This window comes from Scyliorhinus canicula, chromosome 8 (assembly GCF_902713615.1).
Source record: "Scyliorhinus canicula chromosome 8, sScyCan1.1, whole genome shotgun sequence".
Lineage (NCBI taxonomy): Eukaryota > Metazoa > Chordata > Chondrichthyes > Carcharhiniformes > Scyliorhinidae > Scyliorhinus > Scyliorhinus canicula.
The window spans coordinates 150253569-150277732 of NC_052153.1; the positions used below are offsets into that span (position 1 = coordinate 150253569).

General features: G+C 44.6%; 1 protein-coding gene across 1 annotated transcript in view; it reads right to left on the reverse strand.

Annotated features, from left to right (window-relative positions):
* The window catches only part of mrps27 (mitochondrial ribosomal protein S27), a 130426-nt gene that overhangs the window by 31538 nt on the left and 74724 nt on the right, over positions 1-24164 (reverse strand). The window contains exons 6-9 of the mRNA XM_038805421.1: positions 15990-16068; positions 14042-14157; positions 3812-3914; positions 3537-3679 (exon numbers count right to left, since the gene is read on the reverse strand). Of these exons, the coding sequence (XP_038661349.1) occupies positions 3537-3679; positions 3812-3914; positions 14042-14157; positions 15990-16068 (441 nt within the window). The remainder of the gene's footprint in view (positions 1-3536; positions 3680-3811; positions 3915-14041; positions 14158-15989; positions 16069-24164) is intronic.

Sequence of the window (24164 nt, forward strand, 5' to 3'; positions counted from 1 at the left end):
GTTGAGAGATTGTTTCCACAGGTCGAGAAATCCAAATCACAGACAGGGGCACAGTCTCAGGATAACGCACCGATCATTTTATTTTACTCAAAGGGTTGCGAATCTTTGAAATTCTCCACCCCAGAGGGTGGTGGATGATACATTGTTGAATACATTTCAGGCTGGGACAGACAGCGTTTTGGTCTCTCGGCAAGGGAAGGGATATGGGAGCGGGCAGGAAAATGGAGTTGGAGCCCAAGCTCAGCTATGATTGTATTGAATGGCGAAGCAGGCCCAATGGCCCATATGGTCTATTACTACAATACGAGTTCTTGCAGCAAGGATCCAGTTTTTGTTCTCCATATTGAGGCCAACAGAATTTCTTTCTTTCTTTATTTTTAAAAATAAATTTAGTGTACCCAATTATTTTTCTTCCAATTAAGCAGCAATTTAGGCTGGCCAATCCACCTACCCTGCACATTTTTGGGTTGTGGGGGTGAGACCCACACAGACACTGGGGGGGAAATATGCAAACTCCACACAGACAGGATCCAGGATCAAATCCAGATCCTCAGCGCCGTGAGGGAGCAGTGCTAACCACTGCGCCACCTTGCCGCCCGTAAGTGAGGAGGGCAACAGAATATTGAGGATAGGCAAGAGGTCTTGCTTAGGGTAAGTACCAGGAACTAGAAAGTAAAGTGAAGAACAGAATCTCAAGCGTTACAGTCAGTCTTTCTTCTAAACTGCATGGGTGGCAGGTTGTGTAGCATATCAGGAATGTGCTGTGCCGGGAAAAAAAGACCACACGCAAGCAACATTTCCTTTAAAAGTGTGTGTTAATTTTAAATGAACTGCTCAGTGCAACAAGCCTGCAGCATAGAGCAAACAGAAATCAGTGGAAATATTGTTCACAATCTCCAGATTACTGTCTGAGCCAAGTGCAAATTGGTATCAAGATAAGTAGAGTAGGGAGGTGAATAGGTGGCTGAATGATTGATTGTGCGAAAGAGGCGTTTCCTTTCATGGCACTAGCATTGGGACAAGAAGGAACTGCATGGTTTGGACCGTCTCCATGTGAACCAGATTGAGGAGAAGGTCCTGAAGAAAATAGTTAATAGAGCGGTCATGTGGACATTAAATAGGGGAGGGCTCATGTGGGAAAAATAATATTAATAATTGTTTAGGAGCAAACAAAAGGGAAAAAAGTAGACTGACATGTGACCTTTAGGCAGCACAGTAGCACAGCGGGTACCACTGTTGCTTCACAGCGCTAGGGCCCCAGGTTCGATTCCTGGCTTGGGTCACTGCCTGTGCGGAGTCTGTACATTCTCCCCGTGTCCGAGTGCTAACCACTGCACCACTGTGCTGTCCCTGGAGAGTCTGGAGTTAGGGATTAGTCATTTAAGACTGAAATTAGCAGCAATGTCCTCATTCAGAGGGCTGTGAATCTTCAGTATTCTCTACCTCAGTATACTATGGATCTTCAGTCATTGATCCTAACATGAACAAAAGAGCGGAACTCAGGAGGTGAGGTGAGTGACTACCCTTGACGTCAAGACAGCATTTGGCTCTGTGTGGCATCAAGAAGCCCTCGCAAAACTAGAATTGAGGGAATACACTCCACAGGGCTGTTTAGCTCACAGGGCTAATCGCTGGCTTTGAAAGCAGACCAAGGCAAGCCAGCAGCACGGTTCGATTCCCGTAACAGCCTCCCCGAACAGGCGCCGGAATGTGGCGACTAGGGGTTTTTCACAGTAACTTCATTTGAAGCCTACTCGTGACAATAAGCGATTTTCGTTTTCAGGTTGGAGTCACACCTGGCACAAAGGAAGATGGCTGTGGACGCTGGAGGTCAGTCATCTCAGTCCCAGGACATCACTGCAGGAGTTCCTCAGGATGGTTGGTCCTAGGCCCAACCATCTTCAGCTGTTTATCAATGACTTTCCCTTTCTCATAAGGTCAGAGTGGGGGTATTTGCTGATAATTGCACAATGATGAACACCATTTGCAATTCTTCACATGCGGAAGCAGTCTGTGCCACATGCAGCAAGACCTGGACACAATTCAGCCGTGAACAAATTCTGACTCTAGAATTTGTTCAAGGTTTCAGCAGTAAATATTTTGGAGCACTGCATCCTATTGCCATAAACAATAAACAGCAACACAATGAACATGTCTTGAACACGTGGGCAGCACGGTAGCATATTGGTTAGCACGGTTGCTTCACAGCTCCAAGGTCCCAGGTTCAATTCCCCGCTGGGTCACTGTCTGTGCGGAGTCTGCACGTTCTCCCCGTGTGTGCGTGGGTTTCCACCGGTTGCTCTGGTTCCTCCCACAGTCCAAAGATGTGCGGGTTAGGTGGATTGGCCATGCTAAATTGCCCTTAGTGTCCAAAAATTGTTAAGTGGGGGTTACTGGGTTACGGGGATATGGTAGATACGTGGGCTTCTGTAGGGTGCTCTTTGTAAGGGCCGGTGCAGATTCGATGGGCCGAATGGTCTCCTTCTGCACAGTAAATTCTATGATTCTATGAAAGCATCTGAGGATGTTAACAGTGACAGACAGTTGCTGGCAATTAAATTAGATGATCAATTGCCAGTATTATGTGGGCTACTGCTCAGTAATTACCCTCCGGAATAATGCAATTTTTGTAGTGCTGCTGTGGTGTCAAGGAGGGAGAAATTCTATTCCTTTGCTGAAAAATGCGTTTCATTGTCAAAATGGCTTTTAAAAATGTTCAGTTAATTCACTGAGCTCCTGTTTGTGGAAGCTGCACATTAATGTTCATTAAAATATTGGCACTGCAAGTGGTCCAGCAATTAAAGTTGTTCCCGATTAGTGGACAGAGTCTCTGGAATGACTGCTGGCCAAATCATTGTACAGAAGCAGGGCAATCCAGGTCAGGCATGAAGAACAGCCGTTCCCACCACTTACAGAGAATGTGTGTGTATGCTTAAAACCAGCATCCCCTTCTCAAGCTGAAGAAAGAAAATGGTTTGTGTAAATGAAATATCTGAAATGTAATTCATTGACATTTTAATGCTCTAGACGGGAAAGGCCACAGATCAAGATTACTAAAAAAAACTTCCATTATGTGCCACATTCTTCCATTTGTACAAGTGGATCAGCTCCAAGAGCCTACTTAAAGCTTTTAAAAGGGAAACTACACCTGAGTACAAAAAAATCATATTTCACCTTTAAGCTAGATGTTTTGGCATTCTCAGCAGCCAATTACATCATTTTCCTTTTGCAGTACTGCAGTGTCTCAAAGCACCATTGATCAGTCGGGCATGGGTTCCATTTCCTATGCCATGCTGAGCACCTATATCAAAGGCCCAGCTAAATACAAAACAAAAGGAGTCAAACTTTTGCGATCCACTCTCACCTGTCCCCATGAAGGCCAATCATGAACGTCATTGACAGTGGATGCAGGACGCCTGTGCAAAGTACAAGCAAAGCTCATAACCAGAGTGAACTCTAACACAAATTAGCATCCACTTGCAGCATAGGAAGAGCTCAAATCAAAAATAAACACTATGTATTTTATTTTTTCTTACCGCTTCTTTACAAAGCTTTTTTCCATTTGTAGCTTCCACTGTGTTCTCCATTACATTTAGAGCTCGACTCAAGTATCCTGGGATCCAGATCAGGGGCATTTTGGTGTAAACAGCACGGATCCCCTTAGCTAATTCAACTTTGCCTGGGAAAGATTGTCCAAATTTTCATAAAATTAAAGCTTGCCTTGAACCAAAAGCAATCCAAACATACTATACTGTTATAAGCTTATGCACGATAGCACATGGGGCATATTAAGTAGCTACAGAAAACATACCAAGCAATGCAAGTCCCAGAAGCTGGGAGCTAAAGCCAACTGTGTTGTTCTGCTTCAGTCCTACCAAGAGTAAAGCCGCACCCAGATTCCGCTCATCTTCCAGCTGAAAAACGGCAGATTATACAGAAAATAAATCAAACTGATGAGAATCTTGACATTTGAGCTGGAAACAGATAGAAATGTAACTGGTAAGCACTGACCAAGATTTAAAAAATAATTCAGATTTTGCTTTTGTGATTCCCTCCTTCGTCCAACATCCTGAATTGTAGCTTAGCAACAAGGTGATTTTCACAAGTTGAGGTTTGGAACTGAGACCTGCACCCTTACAGGTAGAACAGGCGGCTATGGGACCACTCCTCTGTAGACACTGATTGAAATTTTGATGGGCACTATGTCTATTCTTTCAAGGGCCATAGATGCCGTTGGTTGGGCCGACATTTATTGCCCATTCGCTGATTGCTCTTGAGAAAGTGGTGGTGAGCTGCCTTCCTGAGCCACTGCAGTCCATGTGGTGTAGGTACATCCACAGTGTAGTTAGGGAGGGATTTCCAAGATTTTGATCCAACAACGGTGAAGGAACAGCAATATGGTTCAACGTCAGGGTGATATGTGGTTTGGAGAGGAAATTGCAGGTGATGGTGCTCCCATGCATTAGCCGCGCTTGAACGCGGTGGAGGTCATGGGCTGACTGTCAAAGGAGCCTTGGTGAGTTGCTGGAGCACATCTTGTAGATAGTACACACGGCTGCCACTGTGCATCGGTGCATCAATTATACCTACACCATATGGACTGCAAGGGTGGAGAGGGAAACAGTGTTACTATTTCAGCTCTGTAACCTTTCATCAGAACAGATGTTGCCTGACCAGCTGAGTGTTTTTAATGTTTTCCATTCTTCTTGGAGGTTTCCTTAATTTTGATAAATTCTTTGAGATTTTATGTTGAAATAGTTTTTGTATGAATTACGATGACATGCAGAGCCACTGACACTGACCCTCCTATTCTTTGAGTCCCAATTAAAGCTTGCATTGAATCAATTTTGTAAGCCAGCCTTTTATATGGTACTTTGTCAAATGCTTTCTTAAAATCCATACAGACAACATTGACCACATTGCCCTCATCAAACATCTGTCACTTCATCAAAAATGCAATAGTCAAACAGACTAATCCGTGCTATGGAAAAGAGGTGTGCAGATGCTGCAAATTACTTCAGTGTTCTACAACAATTTCTAGTTAGAATTAGCGTTTTAAAATTTAAGTTTATGTCAGCTTATTTTGGAATACACAGTTCATTTTAATGGTAAGTCTCAATCTGATTGATGGCGCCTGACCTCGGTTTTTTAGTGCCATGTTGTAGGTCTGTGAGATCAGCTATTGGGTGTGCCATGAAAAAGTCTTTGATTCACCATGGAGCTTGCTGCGGTACAGTTAAATCAATGCTCTAATATGATATAACACAGGTGTGGAGGAGACTGGGTTTGTGGCAAGCATGCTGGAAAGCCGATGGGGGACCGGCCCCTCGAGGTGGATCGGATGCACAGGGCACTGGAGGTGGAGGAGCCACCAAGGGCAATGGTGGTGAGGCCGCATTGGTTCCTGGATAAAGAAAAGATCCTGAGTTGGGCGAGGCAGCCCAAGAAATGCACCGGGAGGGGAGCGAGCTGCGGATTGGAGCCACCAAGCGGGGAGGAGGGAGGTGGTGACATAGTGGTAATGTCACTGGCCTAGTGATCCAGACACCCAGGCTAATGCTTCTGGGGACATGGGTTCAAATTCCACCAGCATTTGAGCTACCTGGAGAGACTGAATAGTTTGGATTGTTTTGTTTAGAGCAGACAAGACGGAGGGGGGATATGATTGAGATGTTTAAGATTATGAAGGGTTTGGACGGAGTAAATAGGAAGCAGCTGTTCCCTTTGGTTGAGGGGTCAATCTCAAGGGGGCATAGGTTAGGCTAAGGGGTAGGAGATTCTAAAGGGATTTGAGAAAAATAAATTCATTCAGGTTGGTGGGAATGTGGAATGTACGTCCTGGGAAGGTAGTGGAGGCTGAAAACTTCACAACCGTTAAAAAGCATTTGGATGAGCACTTGAAGAACCATCACGTTCAGGATATGGGACAAGTGCTGGTAAATGGGATTAGTGTGAGTTTAGGGTAGTTATTGTCGGTGCAGACTCATGGGCCGAAGGATCTTTTCTGAGATGCACGACTTTCATGACAATAGCTGGTGGAATTTAAATTCAATTCCTCAATCTGCAATTAAAAGCTTGTGACCATAAAATTGTTGTTGATTGTCGCAGAAACACATCTGGATCACTAATGCCCTTTAAGGATGGAAGTCACATGTGAGATGGACCCATAGCAATGAAGTAGACTGTTAAATGCCCTTAGTCACTCAGTTGCATCAAACAGGATGGATCACCTAGCATTAAACTAGGAAATGATAATCATAGAATCATAGAATTTACAGTGCAGAAGGAGGTCATTTGGCCCATCGAGTCTGCACCGGCTCTTTTTTTGAAAGAACACCCTACCCAAGCCCACACCTCCACCCCATCCCTACAACCCAGTAACCCCACCCAACACTAAGGGCAATTTTGGACACTAAGGGCAATTTAGCATGGCCAATCCATCTAACCTGCACATCTTTGGATTGTGGGAGGAAACCGGAGGACCTGGAGGAAACCCACGCACACATGGGGAGAACGTGCAGACTCCGCACAGATAGCGACCCAAGCCGGGAACCGAACCTGGAACCCTGGAGCTGTGACAGGCAAACTGACAGACAGCTCTCCGCTGTGTATCCCAACCCTTACTTCCTCCCTATCCACCCTACAAAGTCCTCGTAGCTAACATGGCCTTATGGCAAAATTGGGGTAGTAGTCTCACAAATTGGTCAAGTAACAACCTGACATAATAATGGACTAATACTTTATAGACAATTTGCCATACATCACCATCCTGTCCACTGGCAGACAGACCTATAGGTGGCTACACAGTGGTATAAAGTCGGAAGGGGGTTGCCCTGGGAGTCCTCAATTTTGACTGCGGATCCCATGAAGTCGCACTGATCAGATCAAAGATGGGCTCTTACTCATGTTCACCTACAGTCCCCACTACTCAGCTGATGAATTAGCACAAATCCATGTCAAACTAATCCATTTGGAAGAAGTACTGAGGATGGCAAGAGCACAGAATGTACCCTGGATGGAGGCCTCAATGTCCATCACCAAGTGTGGCTTAGTAGCACATCACTGACCATGTTGGCCGAGGCCTAAAGGACACAGCTGCTAGACAAGGTCTTTAGCAGGTGGGGAGGGAACCAACAAAATCCACTTGACTTCATCCCCACCAATCCACCAGTTGCTGATGCCTCTGTCCATGACTAACAGTCGGTGTGACCAATGTACATTCCTCGTGGAAACAAAGTTCTGTCTTCACATGGAGGACACCCTCCATCATGTTGTGTAGCACAACCATTGTGCGAAATGGATAGACTTTCATGGTGAGACACGGGGATAAAGTAGAGGTTAAAAGATTCCTAATCTGTGCTGTGCTAAGTGAAACCAGCTGGGGTGGTGGGAGAAGATGCTACAACTGGACTCTGGATCCGTCAGTCAGGTCTCCCAGCTGATTGATATCCAATGAGCCTTGCTGGAAAATGCTGTGCATGCAAATGTCAGTTTTGGTTGCAATGCCTTCCATGTTGAATAACCTGCTAACACACCCTGAGTCTGCTACAATGCTCCAGTGAAGCCCGGCACAAGCTGGAGGAGCAGCATCTCATCTTGTGGTTGGGCACGTTGTCGCCCTCGAGACTCAACGTTGAATTTGGGAACTTTAGATTTTGACCTTTTCCCTTCATCTTAAACCCGTCCCCATTTAAAAAAATATCCTATACATGTATAGCCTCAATGCAAACCTCCTCTCACACCAGGTCATCTGTCTAGGGGCTTTTCACAGTAACTTAATTGAAGCCTACTTGTGACAATAAGCGATTATTATTATTATTGTCCTTACAGTTGCTACTTTTATTTGCAATTTCTACAATTCTTAACACCCTCCCTGCCTTCACTTCTGACAAAGAGTCTAAGGACTTGAAACGTTAACTCTGTTTCTCTCCCAATAGATACTGGCAGGCCTGCTGAGTTTTTTCAGCATTCTCTATACCGGCAAACACCTATTATTTAGGCTTGTGCATGAAAAATGGCTACAGCCACAAGGTTGTGATCAGCAATGCATGGTGAACCACACAAGAGTCAACACCTTCGGTAGAGGGGGCAAAAAGAACAATCTAACTGCAGCTTACAGAACAGAACTAAGACAGTGAACGGAGCTGTAATTCTGCACTCCAATTAAACCACTTGGATTCTTCAGTATTGCTGTGCGTAGTAAAGAGTCTGGCATGGTGCGGTCAGTCTCTTGTGTTGGACCTGCATGAGTGCAGCTTGACTAGCTGGCCACTTGTGATGTAAGACTTATTCTTATGTTTAGTAACCAGATACATATTTTTTCCAATTTAAAAACTTGGGTGCAGAAACAAACAATTTTAAGGCTTGAATATCAAACCATTATACAAAAAACAGCTTTGTTCTTGGGAAATACTGTTAAGGCAGCCTAATAGATTATAATAATAGAGTTGTGGAATCCCCAGTAGAGTACATGAGTTCACAGTATGTTTCCTAATGTGACTTCCATAGATGAGGGCTGGGAGGTGGGAACTGGGCGGGAACCTCCTGGACTGTGGGGTTGCAAAGAACGAAAAATTAACAGATAGAAATTCAAATCAGCTTTTTTCTTTAAATCTGTAGTTTTCATTAAATAAGATCATAAAATGATAATTTACTAATCTGATTTACCTTATGCCACAGCACCATTGATTACTCGGCCTACACATCTTAATCAGCTATGATTTTGCTAGAAATTACAGTCAGTTATTAGACTTGCCTGACAGGACAACTTAAAGAAACTACTGAGTCTATGTTCTAAAATATGATCCAACGGGTTTCAGTTAAATTCTCTGCTGTAGTGATAATGCATTTTACATTTCTACAATCAAATGCAATAACATAATTGATTCATGGGTGAAAGGCATCCATCACATATTCGAGTGTTTCTAATTGCCTTTCAGATCTTAGAATTTCATCAGGATTAATCTGTATATGCACAAGATTAAAAAAAGTAGTTGTGATTTTGTGAAGTGAATAAAAAAGCTTTCAGTTCTGATTGTGGTGCCTGACAATTGCTTTCAGAGCATAATGGGTCACGCAGTGATCCTCCTAGTAATTCTCTGAGGATTGCTCAGTATCAAAGCACCATAAATGCAAAAACTAGAGTCAATAAATGGGATTGTTATCTATGTGTATATGAGAGCATCATGCAAAATGCTTTGAAAATTGTTAATGTTAACCTTCAAAGGTTGAAGTCTGATATTTTTAAACTTGATCAATCATCTATTTTCATACAACCTGTGTTTCAAAATATGCAGCTATTGGTAACAAGCAAAATGTGTAGCTGCAGGGTTTGGATATGTATATGAAGGTCATCTGTGCAATAATTGCTAAGATTGCAGTTTCCATTTATGGTAACCTTTGTATATTCATCCTGATACACATTGGGACTATTACAAAAGAGTCATAGAATCGTACAGCGCGGAAAAGGCCCGCCGGCCCATCGAGTCTGCACCGACACTAACTGCCCCAAATCTCGTGCTAATTCCACGTACCAGCATTTGTCCCATATCCTTAAATGTAATGGTGTTTCATGTGCTCATCCAAGTGCCTTCTAAAGGTTGTGAGGCTTCCAGCATCCACTACCTTCCCAGGCAGTGCATTCCACATTCTCACTACCCCGAGTGATTATTTTTTTCTGAAATCCCCTCGGAATTTCCCGGCCCTCACCCAAAACCTGTGCCCCCTTGAGATTGAGCCCTCAACCTAAGGGAACAGCTGCTTCCTATTTACCCTGCCCAAACATCTCATAATCCTATACACCTCAATCATATCCCCCGCCCTCAGTCTTCGCTGCTCTAAAAAAAACAATCCAAGCCTATCCAGTCTCTCCTCATAGTTCTATCCCAGATAACATCCTAGTGAATCTCCTCTGTACCTCGTCCAGTGCAATCACCTCCTTCCTATAAGGAGGTGATCAGAACTAAACACCAGAACAATACTCCAGTTGTTCTATACAGCTCCAACATAACCCCTTTGCTCTTATATTCTATGCCGTGACTGATAAAGGCAAGTGTCCCATATGCCTTCTTAACTACCCTATTCATCTGCCGCCTTCAGGGACTTGTGAACAAGTACCAAGATCCTTTGAGCTTCCGAGTGTCCTGCCATTCATTACATACTCTCTTGTCCTGTTTCTTCTTCCAAAGTGCATCATCTCGCACTTCTCAGGGTTAAATACCGTCTGCCACTGCTCTGCCCATTTGATCAACCTATTGATATCTTCCTGTAACCTACCACCCTATGGGCACTGTTAACCACCCTACCAATCTTGGTGTCATGTGCAAACTTAATTCCCCCATGTCCTTGTCTATATCATTTATATATATATAAAACAAACAATAAGGGACCCAGCACTATTCCCTGTGGTACAACTCTGGACACCACCCTCTAGTTACTCAAAAACAGCCTTTTACCACCACCCTTTTTCCTATTACTAAGCCAGTTTTGGATCCAACTTGCCACGTTTCCTTGAATTCCATGTGCTTCGACCTTCTCATTAAATCACATGGGGTTGGGGTGAATTGGCTGGATGGATTCAGAACTGGCTTGGCCATAGAAGACAGAGGGCTGCAGTGGAAGGGTATTTTTCTGAATGGAGGTCTGTAACTAATGGTGTTCCGCAGGGATCAGTACTGGGACCGTTTCTCTTTGTAATATATATATATATATATATATATAAATGATTTGGAAGAAAATGGAGCGGGTCTGATTAGGACATCGAGGGTCGAAGGGCCTGTACTGCGCTGTAATGTTCTATTGTTCTATTAATTAGCAAGCTTGCGGATGATACTAAGATTGCAGGAGTTGCGGATAGTGATGAAGATTGTCAGGCAATTATAAAATTATTAGGGGTATTGATAGGGGGAATAGTTGGAGGCTTTTTCTCAGGGCTAAATTTAAAACTACAAGGGGGCACAAGTTCAAGGGGAAGGGGAGAGGTTCAGTGTAGAATTGTGAGGAAAGTTTTTTTACACAACGGGTGGTGGTGGCCTGGAATGCACTGCCAAGTGAGGTGGTTGAGGCAGATACATTAGCTGCCTTTAAGACTTATCTGGATAGGCACATGAACAGATGGGGTATAGAAGGGTACAAACGGTTGGTCTAGATGGACATGTGCTTGGCACAGGCTTGGAGGACCGAAGAGCCTGTGCCTGTGCTGTATTGTTCTTTGTCTCCCATGTGGGACCTTGTCAAAGGCTTTGCTACAATCCATATAAACTACATCAACTGTACTTCCTTCATCTACACACTCGGTCACTTTATCAAAATATTCTTTCACATTTGTTTGGCATGACCTCTCTCTGACAAAGCCATGCTGACTATCGCTAATCAAGCTATGTTTTCCAAATGGAGATTAATTCTCGCCTTCAGAATTTTCGCCAACAGTTTCCCTACCACTGATGTGAGACTCACCGGTCTGTAATTCCCTGGTTTATCTCTACCACCCTTCTTGAAAAGTGGAACAACATTAGCTGTTCTCCAGTCCTCTGGCACTTTCCCCGTGGCCAGAGAAGAATTAAAAACTTGCGTCAGAGCCCTGAAATTTCCTGTCTCGCCTCCCACAGCAGCCTGGGATGCAATGTTATTTTTAAAACCGTCAAAGCCTCCAATACCTCAATTTCCTATATTCCGCTGGGGCCACAGTTGAATTTTTCTCTTTGGACTTGTTAAAAGCCAGGGATTTTAATGAGTCCTGGATCGTCCTAGACATCCAGGGTTCCCCAAACTTATTCCTCCTATATTTCCCCCTACATGGAACATGTTGGGCCTGTACTCTCCCCATTTCTTTTTTGAATGCCCTCTACTGCTCTGCTGTAGATGTTCCAGCAAGAAGCTGTTCCCAGTCAACTTTGGTCGGATCCTGCCTTATTTTAGTAAAGTCTGCCTTGCCCCAATCCAAAACTGTCTTTTACAGGTCATCTTTTTCTTTGTCAACAACGAACTTGAACCATACCGTATTGTGGTCGCTATCACTAATTGCTGCCCCACTGCCACATTGAACACTTGACTGGCTTTGTTCCCCAGAACCAGATCCAGCACTGCTCCATCTCTTGTTGGGCCTTCTACGTATTGATACCGAAAGCTCCCCTGAATACATTTCAAGACATCCACCGCCTCTAAACCCTTTACACTATAACTATCCCAATTTATGTTGGGGAAGTTGAAATTCCTGAGTATAATTATCCAATTATTATTCTTGCACAACTCAGTAAATCACCTACATATCTGATCCTCTATTTCCCACTGACTCTTTGGGGGACCATAATACACTCCCAGTAATGTGGCTGGCCCCTTTGTATTCCTACGGTCTATCCATAAAGCCTCATTTGAAGACCCTTCCAAGATATTACCTCTCCTCATTGCAGTAATTGATAACACTTTTTACACTCTCCTCTGTCTTGGGTAAAGATCCTATACCCTGCAATGTTTAGCTGCCAGTCCCGCTCTTCTCTTAACCGTGTCTGTGATGGCAACAATGTCACAAGTGCATGTGTCAACCCACACCTTTGACTCATTAGTCTTACCTATTACACTCCTAGTATTAAAATAAAGACCATCCAACCTTGTCTTATTCTCTTGACATTCAACATAGCTGAACTCACTCTGACTTGCTTCCTTTATTATAGCATGATGTGTTCTATTTTACAAATACTCTGTGTTCCCTCCCCTGCCAAACCAGTTTAAACTCCTCCCAACCGCTCTAGCAAATCTACTTGCAATGTCGTTCAGGTACAGACCATCCTCCCCCTTGTATATGGCCCATCTTCCCCTGAAATGGCCCCAAGCCCCCTGTGGCTTGGCTCTGACTGCACGCAATTTCCAAAATAGAATATCGTGTGAGCGGGACCCCAGGGGACCCCTGCACTATCTGCCTATTCTTCCTGGACTGCCTGGTGGTCACCCATTTCCTTTTTTCTTCTTGTCCCTTGAGCTGTGGTGTGACCACCTCTCTACACATGCTATCCATGTAACACCCAGCCTCGCAGATGCGCCAGTGTATCCAGCGCTGCTCAAGCCACAAAACCCGGAGCTCCAGTTTCTGCAGCTGGGAGCACTTCCCACACATGTGGTCATCTAGAATACTGGTAGGGTCCAAGGCTCCCCACATGTGACAAGCCACACAATCCACTTGGATGGCCTCACGTGACATGTCTTAAAAGTAAAACTTACACCTTAGTCTCGAACAAATTTAGATAGCAGTAATACTTTTCCCAATAAATAATGTTTTATTTTAGCTTTAGCTATTTAGACACAGTCCCCATGTCAATTTCTTACCGACCAATCAGCTTACTGCTTTCCCCATGCTCTCTTTTATCCTCTGTCTCCAAAGCGTGTCCCTCGCAATCCTATGTTCCCCACTGCCCGAAGGTGGGTGAAGGCCTCGAGCCCAGCGCTCTATTTTATCCTCCATCCCGAAAGCAGGTCTGATGCTCCCCGCTGTCCGAAGGTAGGCTTTAAGTTTGCTTTTGGTGCATTAGGGACCGGCAAACAGTCACACCATAAACAATTTTCTGCCGACTGGAGTTCCCTATAATTGGAAGATTTCTATCACCATCACCATTTTTTGTCCTGTCGCCACTGCAATGATCTACCATTTGCTTGAACAGAAGAAATAAATACATAGAATATACGGCACAGAAATAGGCCATTTGGCCCAACGCACCACATACGAAACCACTTACCCCTCTTCATCAAATCCTAGCAGCATAACCTTCGAATCATTTTTTCCATGTGCTTATCTAGTTTCTCTTTGAATACATCATCTTCCCCTTAAATGCATTAATACTGAAGATGCTCTGCAAGTTTAATGCTCCTTCGCATCAGCCAAAATGTGATTAACTGATGAAAGTGTAGACGCATGCAGAATACAAATTGTCTTTCCACTGTGAAAGTAAATTCCTCACTGACTTGTCACTATAATTTAACTGCCTAATCAGAACTGGATGTGAAAATTCATAACAAGAGCACCATTGAGAAAATCTATGTACTTTTTTTTTACCTTCATCTCCGGCTTACTATGTAGATATTTCAGTAGAACATAGAGAGAAAGAAGCTGTGTACATTGCTCATCAAATGCTTCTTGCAACATCACTTCAATGACAACCGCTAGCGCATCTGGAAAGAAAGTAACATTCCATGCATCATCGTCATAGTCAATTTAGAAATATTTTTAATTGGGGCAAGAACCATTTCTCTTCAATTATATTTATTGAGCAAGCATCTTGCCCTTCTAAGTGTGTACAAGTTATAAATCTATTGCATAACGATCAAAAATTAAAGTAATTACACAGTTAGAGTAGAAAATTTTAACGTTGGCTACACACCCTGCCTCAAGCAGGGCTTCACATTATATTTAATACAATTAGCTTTACAGACTTTTGTATAATTGAAGCTGATTGTAGCGCACGGTGGAGGTGAAGACATTGCCCATCCTATAAACATCAGCATACACTGAACCATTGGGGGGCACCTTCCATCTTTCTTGTGAATGAAATGCTGAAACTGTCAGACAGCTCTCTACTGTGTTCTCAATCTATGTGTCAGCACGGTAGCACAGTGGTTAGCACTCTGGCTTCACAGCGCCAGGGTCCCAGGTTCGATTCCGGGCTTGGGTCACTGTCTGTGCGGAGTCTGTTCTCCCCGTGTGGGTTTCCTCCAGGTGCTCCGGTTTCCTCCCACAAGTCCTGAAAGACGTGCTGTCAGGTGAATTGGATATTCTGAAGTCTCCCTCAGTGTACCCGAACAGGCGGCGGGATGTGGCAACTAGGGACTTTTCACAGTAACTTCATTGCAGTGTTAATTTAAACCTACTTGTGACAATAAAGATTATTATTATTATTAATAAAGGAAGTGTCCCATATGCCTTTGTCACCACTCTATTAACCTGCCCTCCTGCCTTCAGAGATCTATGGACAAACACACCAAGGCCCCTTTGTTCCTTAGAACTTCCTAGTATCATGCCGTTCATTGAATACTTCCTTGATAAATTACTCCTTCCAAAGTGTATCAGCTCACACTTTTCAGGGTTAAATTCCATCTGCCACTTATCTGCCCATTTGAACATCAGTGACTCCTGTCATATGGCGAGAAGATCCGCAGTACTGGATCAGTAAGTTTGCGGATGACACTAAGATTGGCAGAATGGTTAACAGTGAGGTTAAGTGTCTTGGGTTACAGGAAGATATAGACGGGATGGTCAATAATAATAATTGCTTATTGTCACAAGTAGGCTTCAATGAAGTTTCTGTGAAAAGCCCCTAGTCACCACATTCCGGCGCCTGACCGGCCTCCCCGTGTGACAATAAGCAATTCTTCTTATTATTATTGACCATCTCGCCTATATCTTCCTGTAACCCAAGACACTCAACCTCACTGTTAACCACTCGGCCAATCTTTGTGTCATCCGCAAACTTACTGATCCAGTACTAAGAACAAAGAAAAGTACAGCACAGGAACAGGTCCTTCGGCCCTCCATGCCTGGGCCAACCATGCTGCCCATCAAAACTAAAATCTTCTGCACTCCGGGGTCTGTATCCCTCTATTCCCATCCTATTCATGTATTTGTCAAGATGCCGCTTAAACATCACTATCGTCCCTGCTTCCACCACCTCCTCCGGCAGCGAGTTCCAGGCACCCATTACCCTCTGTGTAAAAAACATGCATCGTACATCTCCTCTAAACCGTGCCCCTCATTGTGGATCTTCTCACCTGCTGTTCAGGTGCACTGCATTACCACTATCAATCAATTTGGAGATTTTAATGGCAGGGTGATTATATAAATTAAATGCACATATAGTGTTTAATTCCTACTTCATACTTTTAGCACACTTTGGACCTTCATACAATGAACAATTTGGAGATAAATGACTGGCAGCATTTTCTTTCCCCTCAAACCAGACAATTTAAATCACACAAACTATAATCAGTAACTAACTTTTCTCACTTACTCGTAAGGTTGTCTTCCTTAATGTAAGTGTCCATTAGTAGATTAAATGTGAAATTATCTGGAAAAATTCCATATTGTACCTGTAAAAGAATGAGAAATTTACAGATCCAAGAGAGGAAAATAAAATCTAAAACATTCAAATTAACGGAAAAATACTGCAGATGCTGAAAATCTGAATAAAAACAGAAAATGCTGAATAAACATAGCAGATCTGGCAGCATCTGAGGAGAGAAACTGAGATAGAAGGGCAGCAGCATGGCGCGGTGGTTAGCACTGCTGCCTCTTGGTGTCGAGAACCCGGTTTCGATCCTGGCCCGGGTCACTGTCCGTGTGGAGTTTGCACATTCTCTGTCTCTGAGTGGGTCTCACACCCAGAACCCAAAGATGTGCAGGGTAGGTGCATTGGCCACGCAAAATTGCCCCTTAATTGGAAAAAAAAGAATTGAGTACTTTAAATTTATTTTAAATAAATAAATTGAGACAGAGAGGTAGCTGTGGGTTCTGTGGAATATTCCTTGTTCTAGTCTTACTCAGGCCCTCTCCCACAACTCTTCCTCCATTACATCAATGACTATATTGGTACCACTCCATACTCTTGTCTGGATCTGGAAAAATGTATAAATTTTGCATCAAATTTCCATCCCTCTCTCACCTTCACATAGTCTATCTCTGACACTTCCCTTCCTTAATCTCTCTGTCTACATTTCTGACGATCAGCTGACCATCCACTTATTTGTAGTTTGTTGTTAGCTGTTTTTCAGCTCCCTGGCCTGCCCCAACACAACTCAACCCAACCCCACTTGGCCACCAATCCCGGCTATTCAGTTGCTTCCATTAACAGATTCGGCTATCTCACCTTATGCCGCCATTAGCACCCTTCATCCCTTAATGGCACCATCAACACTCCCCTTTGTCTTATGTCCATGACAGATTTGTCAATATCACTGTTCTTCTATTTTGCCCCATCTCCTCCACTCCATTTCCAATTATATTCTTTCCATTTCTACCTTTCTTCAGTTCTGTCAACTCAAATCTTGATTTTCTGACCCACAGACCACAATCAGTAAGAATAAACAACAACACCTCCTCCACACTAGTCCTCAATACCGGGGCCCCGCAAGGCTGCGTACTTAGCCCCCTATTATACTCCCTGTACACACACGACTGCATGGCAAAATGTGGTTCCAACTCCATCTATAAGTTTGCTGACGATACGACCATAGTGGGCCGGATCTCGAATAACGACGAGTCAAAATATAGGAGGGAGATCGAGAACCTAGTGGAGTGGTGCAACGACAATAATCTACCCCTCAATGCCAGCAAAACTAAAGAGCTGGTCATTGACGTCAGGAAGCAAAGTACTGTGCACACCCCTGTCAGCATAAACGGGGCCAAGGTGAAGATGGTTAGCAGTTTCAAATTCCTAGGGGCGCACATCACCAAAAATCTGCCCTGGTCCACCCACGTCGACGCTACCACCAAGAAAGCATAACAGCACCTATACTTCCTCAGGAAACTAAGGAAATTCGGCATGTCCACATTAACTCTTACCAACGTTTACAGATGCACCACAGAAAGCATCCTATCTGGCTGCATCACAGCCTGGTATGGCAACTGCTCGGCCCAGGACCGCAACATTATATGCTTACTTTTATATTCTATACCTCTGCCAATGAAGGAGAGGATTCCATACGTCTTCTTTACAACCTTGATACCTGAACTGCTGCCTTTAGGTACCTGTGTATTTGTGCGCCAAGATCTCTCACTTCATCTACCCCTCTTAGTATATTGCTGTAGTGAATTTATTTTTTTCTCTTAAATTTACATAGTGGAAAATACTTTGTTGGGCTGGCCCATTCAGCCCATGTTTCTCAAACAACATTGAGGGCCATATTTTCATGAAGGAGGTGTGAAGATTGAGTTGGGAAAGTTACAGACTCAGCAGCCTCTCTGATTAGGAGGTCCGCCCACCATATTTGTATTCCAGGGAGGCTGGGACAGGATGGAGTTGAGCCCAATATGGCAATAGAAGCAGATGACTAGCAAGGTTGGCAGGTTAGAAGGACCATTTCCATTTACTCGAATATAAGCCCAATTATAGTGATGAATGTCAGGCCCTCAAACCTTTACCCCTTACTCTTCATGACTCCTGAATTCCTCCTCATACTCTCTCCATGTTTCCCACGTATCTTATACAGCCACTCACCAAGTAAACACTATGTGCAGGAGCAATGTAATAGCCATGGGAATCTTTTGAAATGGATACTGAAACGTGCATCTCTAACAATCTAACTGAGTGAAAAACTATCCAATAGAGTCAGTAAAAAACGCAAGCATTCATATATTTTTTTAAATCCCTGATGCAAAGAAACATAAATAATTTCCCGCAGTTAGTTATTCAATAATGAAAATCATATCAAAGACAGATAATCCTTTAATATTCTATTAAAACGGCCAATCAAACTGTGAACACAACCTCCTGCTGGGATATGTTGTAATGTAGTCGTTGAAACTCAGCCAAGCACTCATAATGACATCAGTTGGCAAATCCATGGAAATGTAAGCAATGGAACCTAATGAAATTGCAAAAAGAAATTATCCTGTTTGTTCTCAGCTCAGTCGAGCCGTGGGTGTTTTTTTCTCTCTATAAGAGAGCTGTAGATCGATTTTGTTTCAAACTTAAAGGGCTGTGGACATTTGATTCATTTCAGATCACGACAGTAGAGTTCCCAAGAATTGTTTTCTTCAGTCTTCCAATGCATAATATCGCATTTTTCTATGGGAAAGTATTCAACTGCATCTCAACACTTATACAATGCTGATCAATGTAATGATGAGCTTACCTTTGGATGAGCGAGCCCAATAAACAATCATTGAGTAAAAACCCAACTCACTTGCAATACAGCATCTAACAATCGAAACTGAAAGAACAGATATGTTTTTTTTATTTCAAAAGCAGGACATTCCTTTTTGATTCCCAACTTGAGACCGGGGTTCCCGCTTGTTTCATGACTCCTCTGAGGTGCCATGAACCACTTACTTACAGAAGGGACCCGATTCCACAAAAGCTGTGGAATGGTTTGCATTGTCCGCCGTGCAATGGAGCTAGCGAGGACGTGAGCGCTGCATGTGGGCAGGCTACCTGCACTCAAATTGCACTCCAACAAAGATTGTTCGGAAGTGGAATGGGGTGGGAATCCCGGAATAGTGTTTATTCCCCATTTTTAAAAGGTTGCCGAGTTGGCCATACTTTTTGAAAATCCGGGCCTGGGTCTCGGTCTCCAGTGTCAGCTGGTTCTTAGAATTGTAGTGACAACTGCACAGGTTCATGGCTTTGCCATACTGCTTCCAAATTCACACTATTGCTAGAAATGGCGACAAAACATAAATGAGACGCCAATTTCTCCAACATGCATCAAGTTTCCAACAATCATGCAGGGCAACCCTTTTTATTTCCAACCTCCCAATTAAAAGAGATGTAGCAAGAATTCAAATCTCTATCTCTCAGTTGTGTGCTAGATCAGCTCTCGAGTTCACTGGTCAGTCCTGTAAGCTTGCATTCTCTTCAAACAGCAGTGCACTTGTTAATGCAAAACCTTCAGCTAAATTATTACTCCAGAAAAAGCAGGGCTAAAAGTTTGACGATAGCTAGCTTGAAAGTAAACACTGTTGAGAAATCGCCTTTTTCACTTTACATGAATTGAGGAGCACAAGAAATAACTATGAAAATGATTCTATTTGGTTGTCTAAATGATACAAACTTGTTGGATTGCAATCATGTCTCCTCTCACTCCAGTGTTTTTCACTTGACTTTCTGGAAAGACAGAAGAGCATATTTGATGGTGTTGCTCTTAAACCCTGTTTGGAATCATAGAATGGTGATAGCCGAGCCATCCAGCCCATCATGTCCACATCAGCTCCCAGGCAGAGCACCTCAGTGAGTCTCACATCCCATCTTCTTCCCGAAGCCCTACCATTATTTTTCTTCAGATAATTATCCAATACTCTTTGGAAGGCCAAGGTTGACTCTTCCTTCACCATACTCAATGTCAGTGCTTTGAAGCCACTTGCTGCAGAAAATAGTTTCTCATGCCATCTTTGGGGTCTCTTTTGCCAATCACCTTAAATTGGTGTCCTCTGGTTCTTGACCCTTCCACCCATGGGATCAAATTTTCCTGAACTAATTTGTCTAGACACCCAGTAATTTTGGACACTTTTAACAAATCTCTTTTCAATCGTCAGGCACAGCTTCATCTTAAAACATCACAGAATCATACTGTGGAGAAGGAGGCCATTTGGATCATCGGGTCTGCACCGACCCTCCGAAAGAGCACTCTAACGAGGTCCACTCTCCCACCCACCTTGTCCTAGCCCCGTAAACCCATAACATAACCTGCTAATCCCTGGGCACTAAGGGACAATTTAGCACTGCCAATCCACCTGACCAAAGCTTCTCCAATCTTAACTTTTTAAAATAATATTTATTGTCACAAGTAGGCTCACATTGCAATGAAGTTACTGTGAAAAGCCCCTAGTTGCCACAATTCCGGCGTCTGTTCGGGTACACAGGGAGAATTCAGAATGTCCAAATTACCGAACAGCACGGGCAAAATTCTCCCATCGGGAGACTAAGGGCGGAATTCTCTGCAACGGCCGACGTGAAACCTGGAGTGTTTCACAACGGCGTTGGAGGCCGCTCCTCGCCCCCTATTCTCACCCCCCCTACCCCCCCCGGGGGCTAGGAGCGGCGTTTCGTGAAAGTCGGCCTCCAGGCCTTGACGCTGGCTTCAAGGTGGCGCGCCGATAATAACGCGGCCGGCGGCGCCTTCATGACGTCAGCCACGCATGCGCAGGTTGGCCGGCGCCAATCCGCGCATGCGCGGTTGCCATCTTTCCCCTCCACTGCCCCGCAAGACGTGGCGGCTTGATCTTGCGGGATGGCGGCGGGGAAAGAGTGCGTCTCTTGGAGACGCCGGCCCGACGACCGGTGGGCACCGATCGCGGGCCAGTCCCCTCCCGAGCACGGCCGTGCTGCTCGATCCCCTCTCCGCCCCCCACAGGCCCCAAACTCACCTTTCGCGCTATGTTCATGTCGGCAGCGACCAGGTGTGGTTGCTGCCGGCGTGAACCGGTCGGGAACGGCAGGCCGCTCGGCCCATCCGGGCCGGAGAATCGCAGGTCACCGTGCGATTCTCCGAGCGGCGTGTCGCAAAACACGACACGCCATTTTGGGGGGAGGGGGTGGGAGAATCGCGGGGGGTGCCAGAGCAGCCCTCCCGTGATTCTCCCACCCGGGCTGGGGAATGCATGTGTGGTTGCCGTCCTCCCCGCGGGCGCCCCGCAAGGCTTGATCTTGCGGGCGGCAGAGGAAAAGAGTGCGTCCTTTAGAGACACCGGCCCGCTAATCAGTGGGCACTGATCGCGGGCCAGAGCCCTACTGAGCGCCCCCCTGGTGCTCGATCCTCCCTCCCCCCCCCCCCCCCCCCACAGGCCGCACACGCAGCGTTCGCGTGCTGATCAGGCTGGCAGCGACTAGGTGTGGTTGCCGCCGGCGTGAACCCGTTGGATTGGGCAGGCCGCTCAGCCCATCCGGGCCGGAGAATCACCACTCGACCGTTAGAAACGGCGAGCGGCGATTCTCCAAGCGGCCTGTTGTGAAACGTGGCACGCCGTTTTGGGGGGGGGTGGGAGAATCGCGTGCGGGTACCAGGGCGGCGTGGCGGGATTCACCCGGCACTCCCGCAATACTCCCACTCGGCGCGGGGGTCGGAAAATTGTGCCCCACGTCTTTCGGGACTTGTGGGAGGAAACCGGAGCACCCGGAGGAAACCCACGCAGACACAGGGAGAACGTGCGGAGAACGTGCAGACACCGTACAGGCAGTGACGCAGCTGGGAATCGAACCTGGGATCCTGGCACTGTCAAGCCACAGTACTAACCACTGTGCTGCCATTCGTAACTGGAGTCCTTCATGTTGGCAATCATTTTTTTGAAATCGTTTTTTCACCCTCTCTAATGCCATCATATCATTCATAAAGTGTGGTGGTCAGAATTGGACAATATACTCCCACTGAGGCTGAACCAGTATTTTTATAAAAGGTTCACCATAATGGCCTTGCATTTGTACACTATGCCTCTATTTATAAAGCCCGGTATCACATATGCCTTATTAACTACTTCCTCGACCTGTGCTGGCGCCTTCAGTGATTTGGGCACATGTTCCCCGAGGACCCTCTGCTCCCGCACCCTCTTTAAAATTGTATCCTTTAATTTAGATTGTCCCTCCTCATTCTTCCTCCCAAAATGCATCATCTTTTTCCTCTGCATTAAATTTCATCTGCCGAGTGTCTGCCCATTCCGCCAGCCTGGCTTTGTACTCTTCAAATCTATCTCCCCTTAGTTCAAAATACTTGCAGTTTTGTGTCATCTGCAAATTTTGAAATTGTGCCCTGCATCTCCAAGTCATATATATCAAGAAACGCAGTGGTCCTTTCCTGGTGAACCACAAAACATGCCTTGTTCCAGTCAGAAATACTGTTCACCACTACACTGTTTCTTGTCACTCAGCCAACTTTGTATTCGCGGCAAAAACCAAGGGGTCAGTCATCTTTGGTCAGAGTGCCACCTTCAATATCAATGTCAAGTTTCATATTAAAAACCTGTTGTTAATATAATAATCTGACTGCAGGCTTGTGGCGTTCTTATCTGTTGACTGGCTGCTTCAGGTCTCGCTTTCCCATTCTGCGACTGGCAGCTGCAGTCTTTCCTCAGCCCTGGTTTCATTGCTGTTCTGCGTCTCCTCATTATTCAAACCACATTCTCCACACTTGTGTTTTTTATTACAAAATTTGCTAAAGTTGCATTTTTCATAAGACTATAAATGTGTGCTGGAGAATCTGGTTCGGTTTGGCTCAGAAATACAGTTCGAGTAGGAGGAATGAGGAAAGAAATTTGAACTGAATGGTACAATTTTAAAGAGGGTGTAGAAACAGAGAGAACAGGGAGGTATGTACAAGGACAAGTTGAAGAGGCTGCTAAAAAAAAAAGGCAGATGGAATTCTTGGCTTTATTAGTACAGGCAAATACTACAAAAGCAAGCAAGTGATGCCAAACCTCTATAAAACATGGTTTATGCTCAGGTCGGAGGATTGTGTTCAATTCTAGGCACCACAATTTAGGAAAAATGGCAAAAGGGTGAAGCGATTTACTGGAATGGTACCAGGGATGAGGGCCCTCAGTTATTAGGGTTAGGGTTAGAATCATAGAATCTCTACAGTGCAGAAGGAGGCTACTCAGCCCATTGAGTCAGCATCAACCCTATGAAAAAGCACCATACCTAGGCCTACTCCCATGCCCTATCCACGTAACCCCGCCTAATCGGTACATCCCTGCACACTAAGGGCCAATTTTATCATAGCCAATCCACCTAACCTGCACATTTGTGGACTGTGGGAAGAAAACCCAGGCAGACACGGGGAGAACGCGCAAACTCCAAACAGTCAACCCGGGTCTCTAGCGCTGTGAGGCAGCAGTGCTATTCACTGTGCCACCATGTTCACCCCTTCTCCTTAGGGGAGAGAAGGTCAGGAGGACAATTTGACTGAAGCATCAAAATCATGACGGTTTTGACAAAGTAAGGAGAAACCATTCTCATAAGTAAGGTCTGTAACCAGAGGGCACAGAATTAAGGTGAAACTTAAAGGCAAAAGAACCAAAAGTGACATGAGGTAATTTTTTTCCCCAAACACGAGTTGTTGCGATCTGGAATTAACTGAAAGGGGGTGGTGGAAGCAATTTCAATAGAAATATTCAAAAGGGAGTTGGATAAATATTGGAAGGGAATAGTTTTAGGCGATGATAGGGAAAGAAAAGGTGAGCAAGATTAATTGGGTAACTCTTTCAAAGAGCTGGCACAGGTACAAAGGGCCAAATGGCCTTCTTATGTGCTGAATCATTCTATAATCCTGCGGTTGCTGTAGAATTCAATTACAATCACTGATTGTTAACATATACTTTCAGTCCTAGAGCCACCAAGCTGATATAGGAACCCAGATTGCTTAAGTATTCAAAAGATGCTGACAGTCGGAGTTAGATCGCCACCCTTTGTAGTAATGATGAAAACTACATTTACATTTTCTTAATTAATGGATGCCTAATTGTATTGGAAAAAAATTAT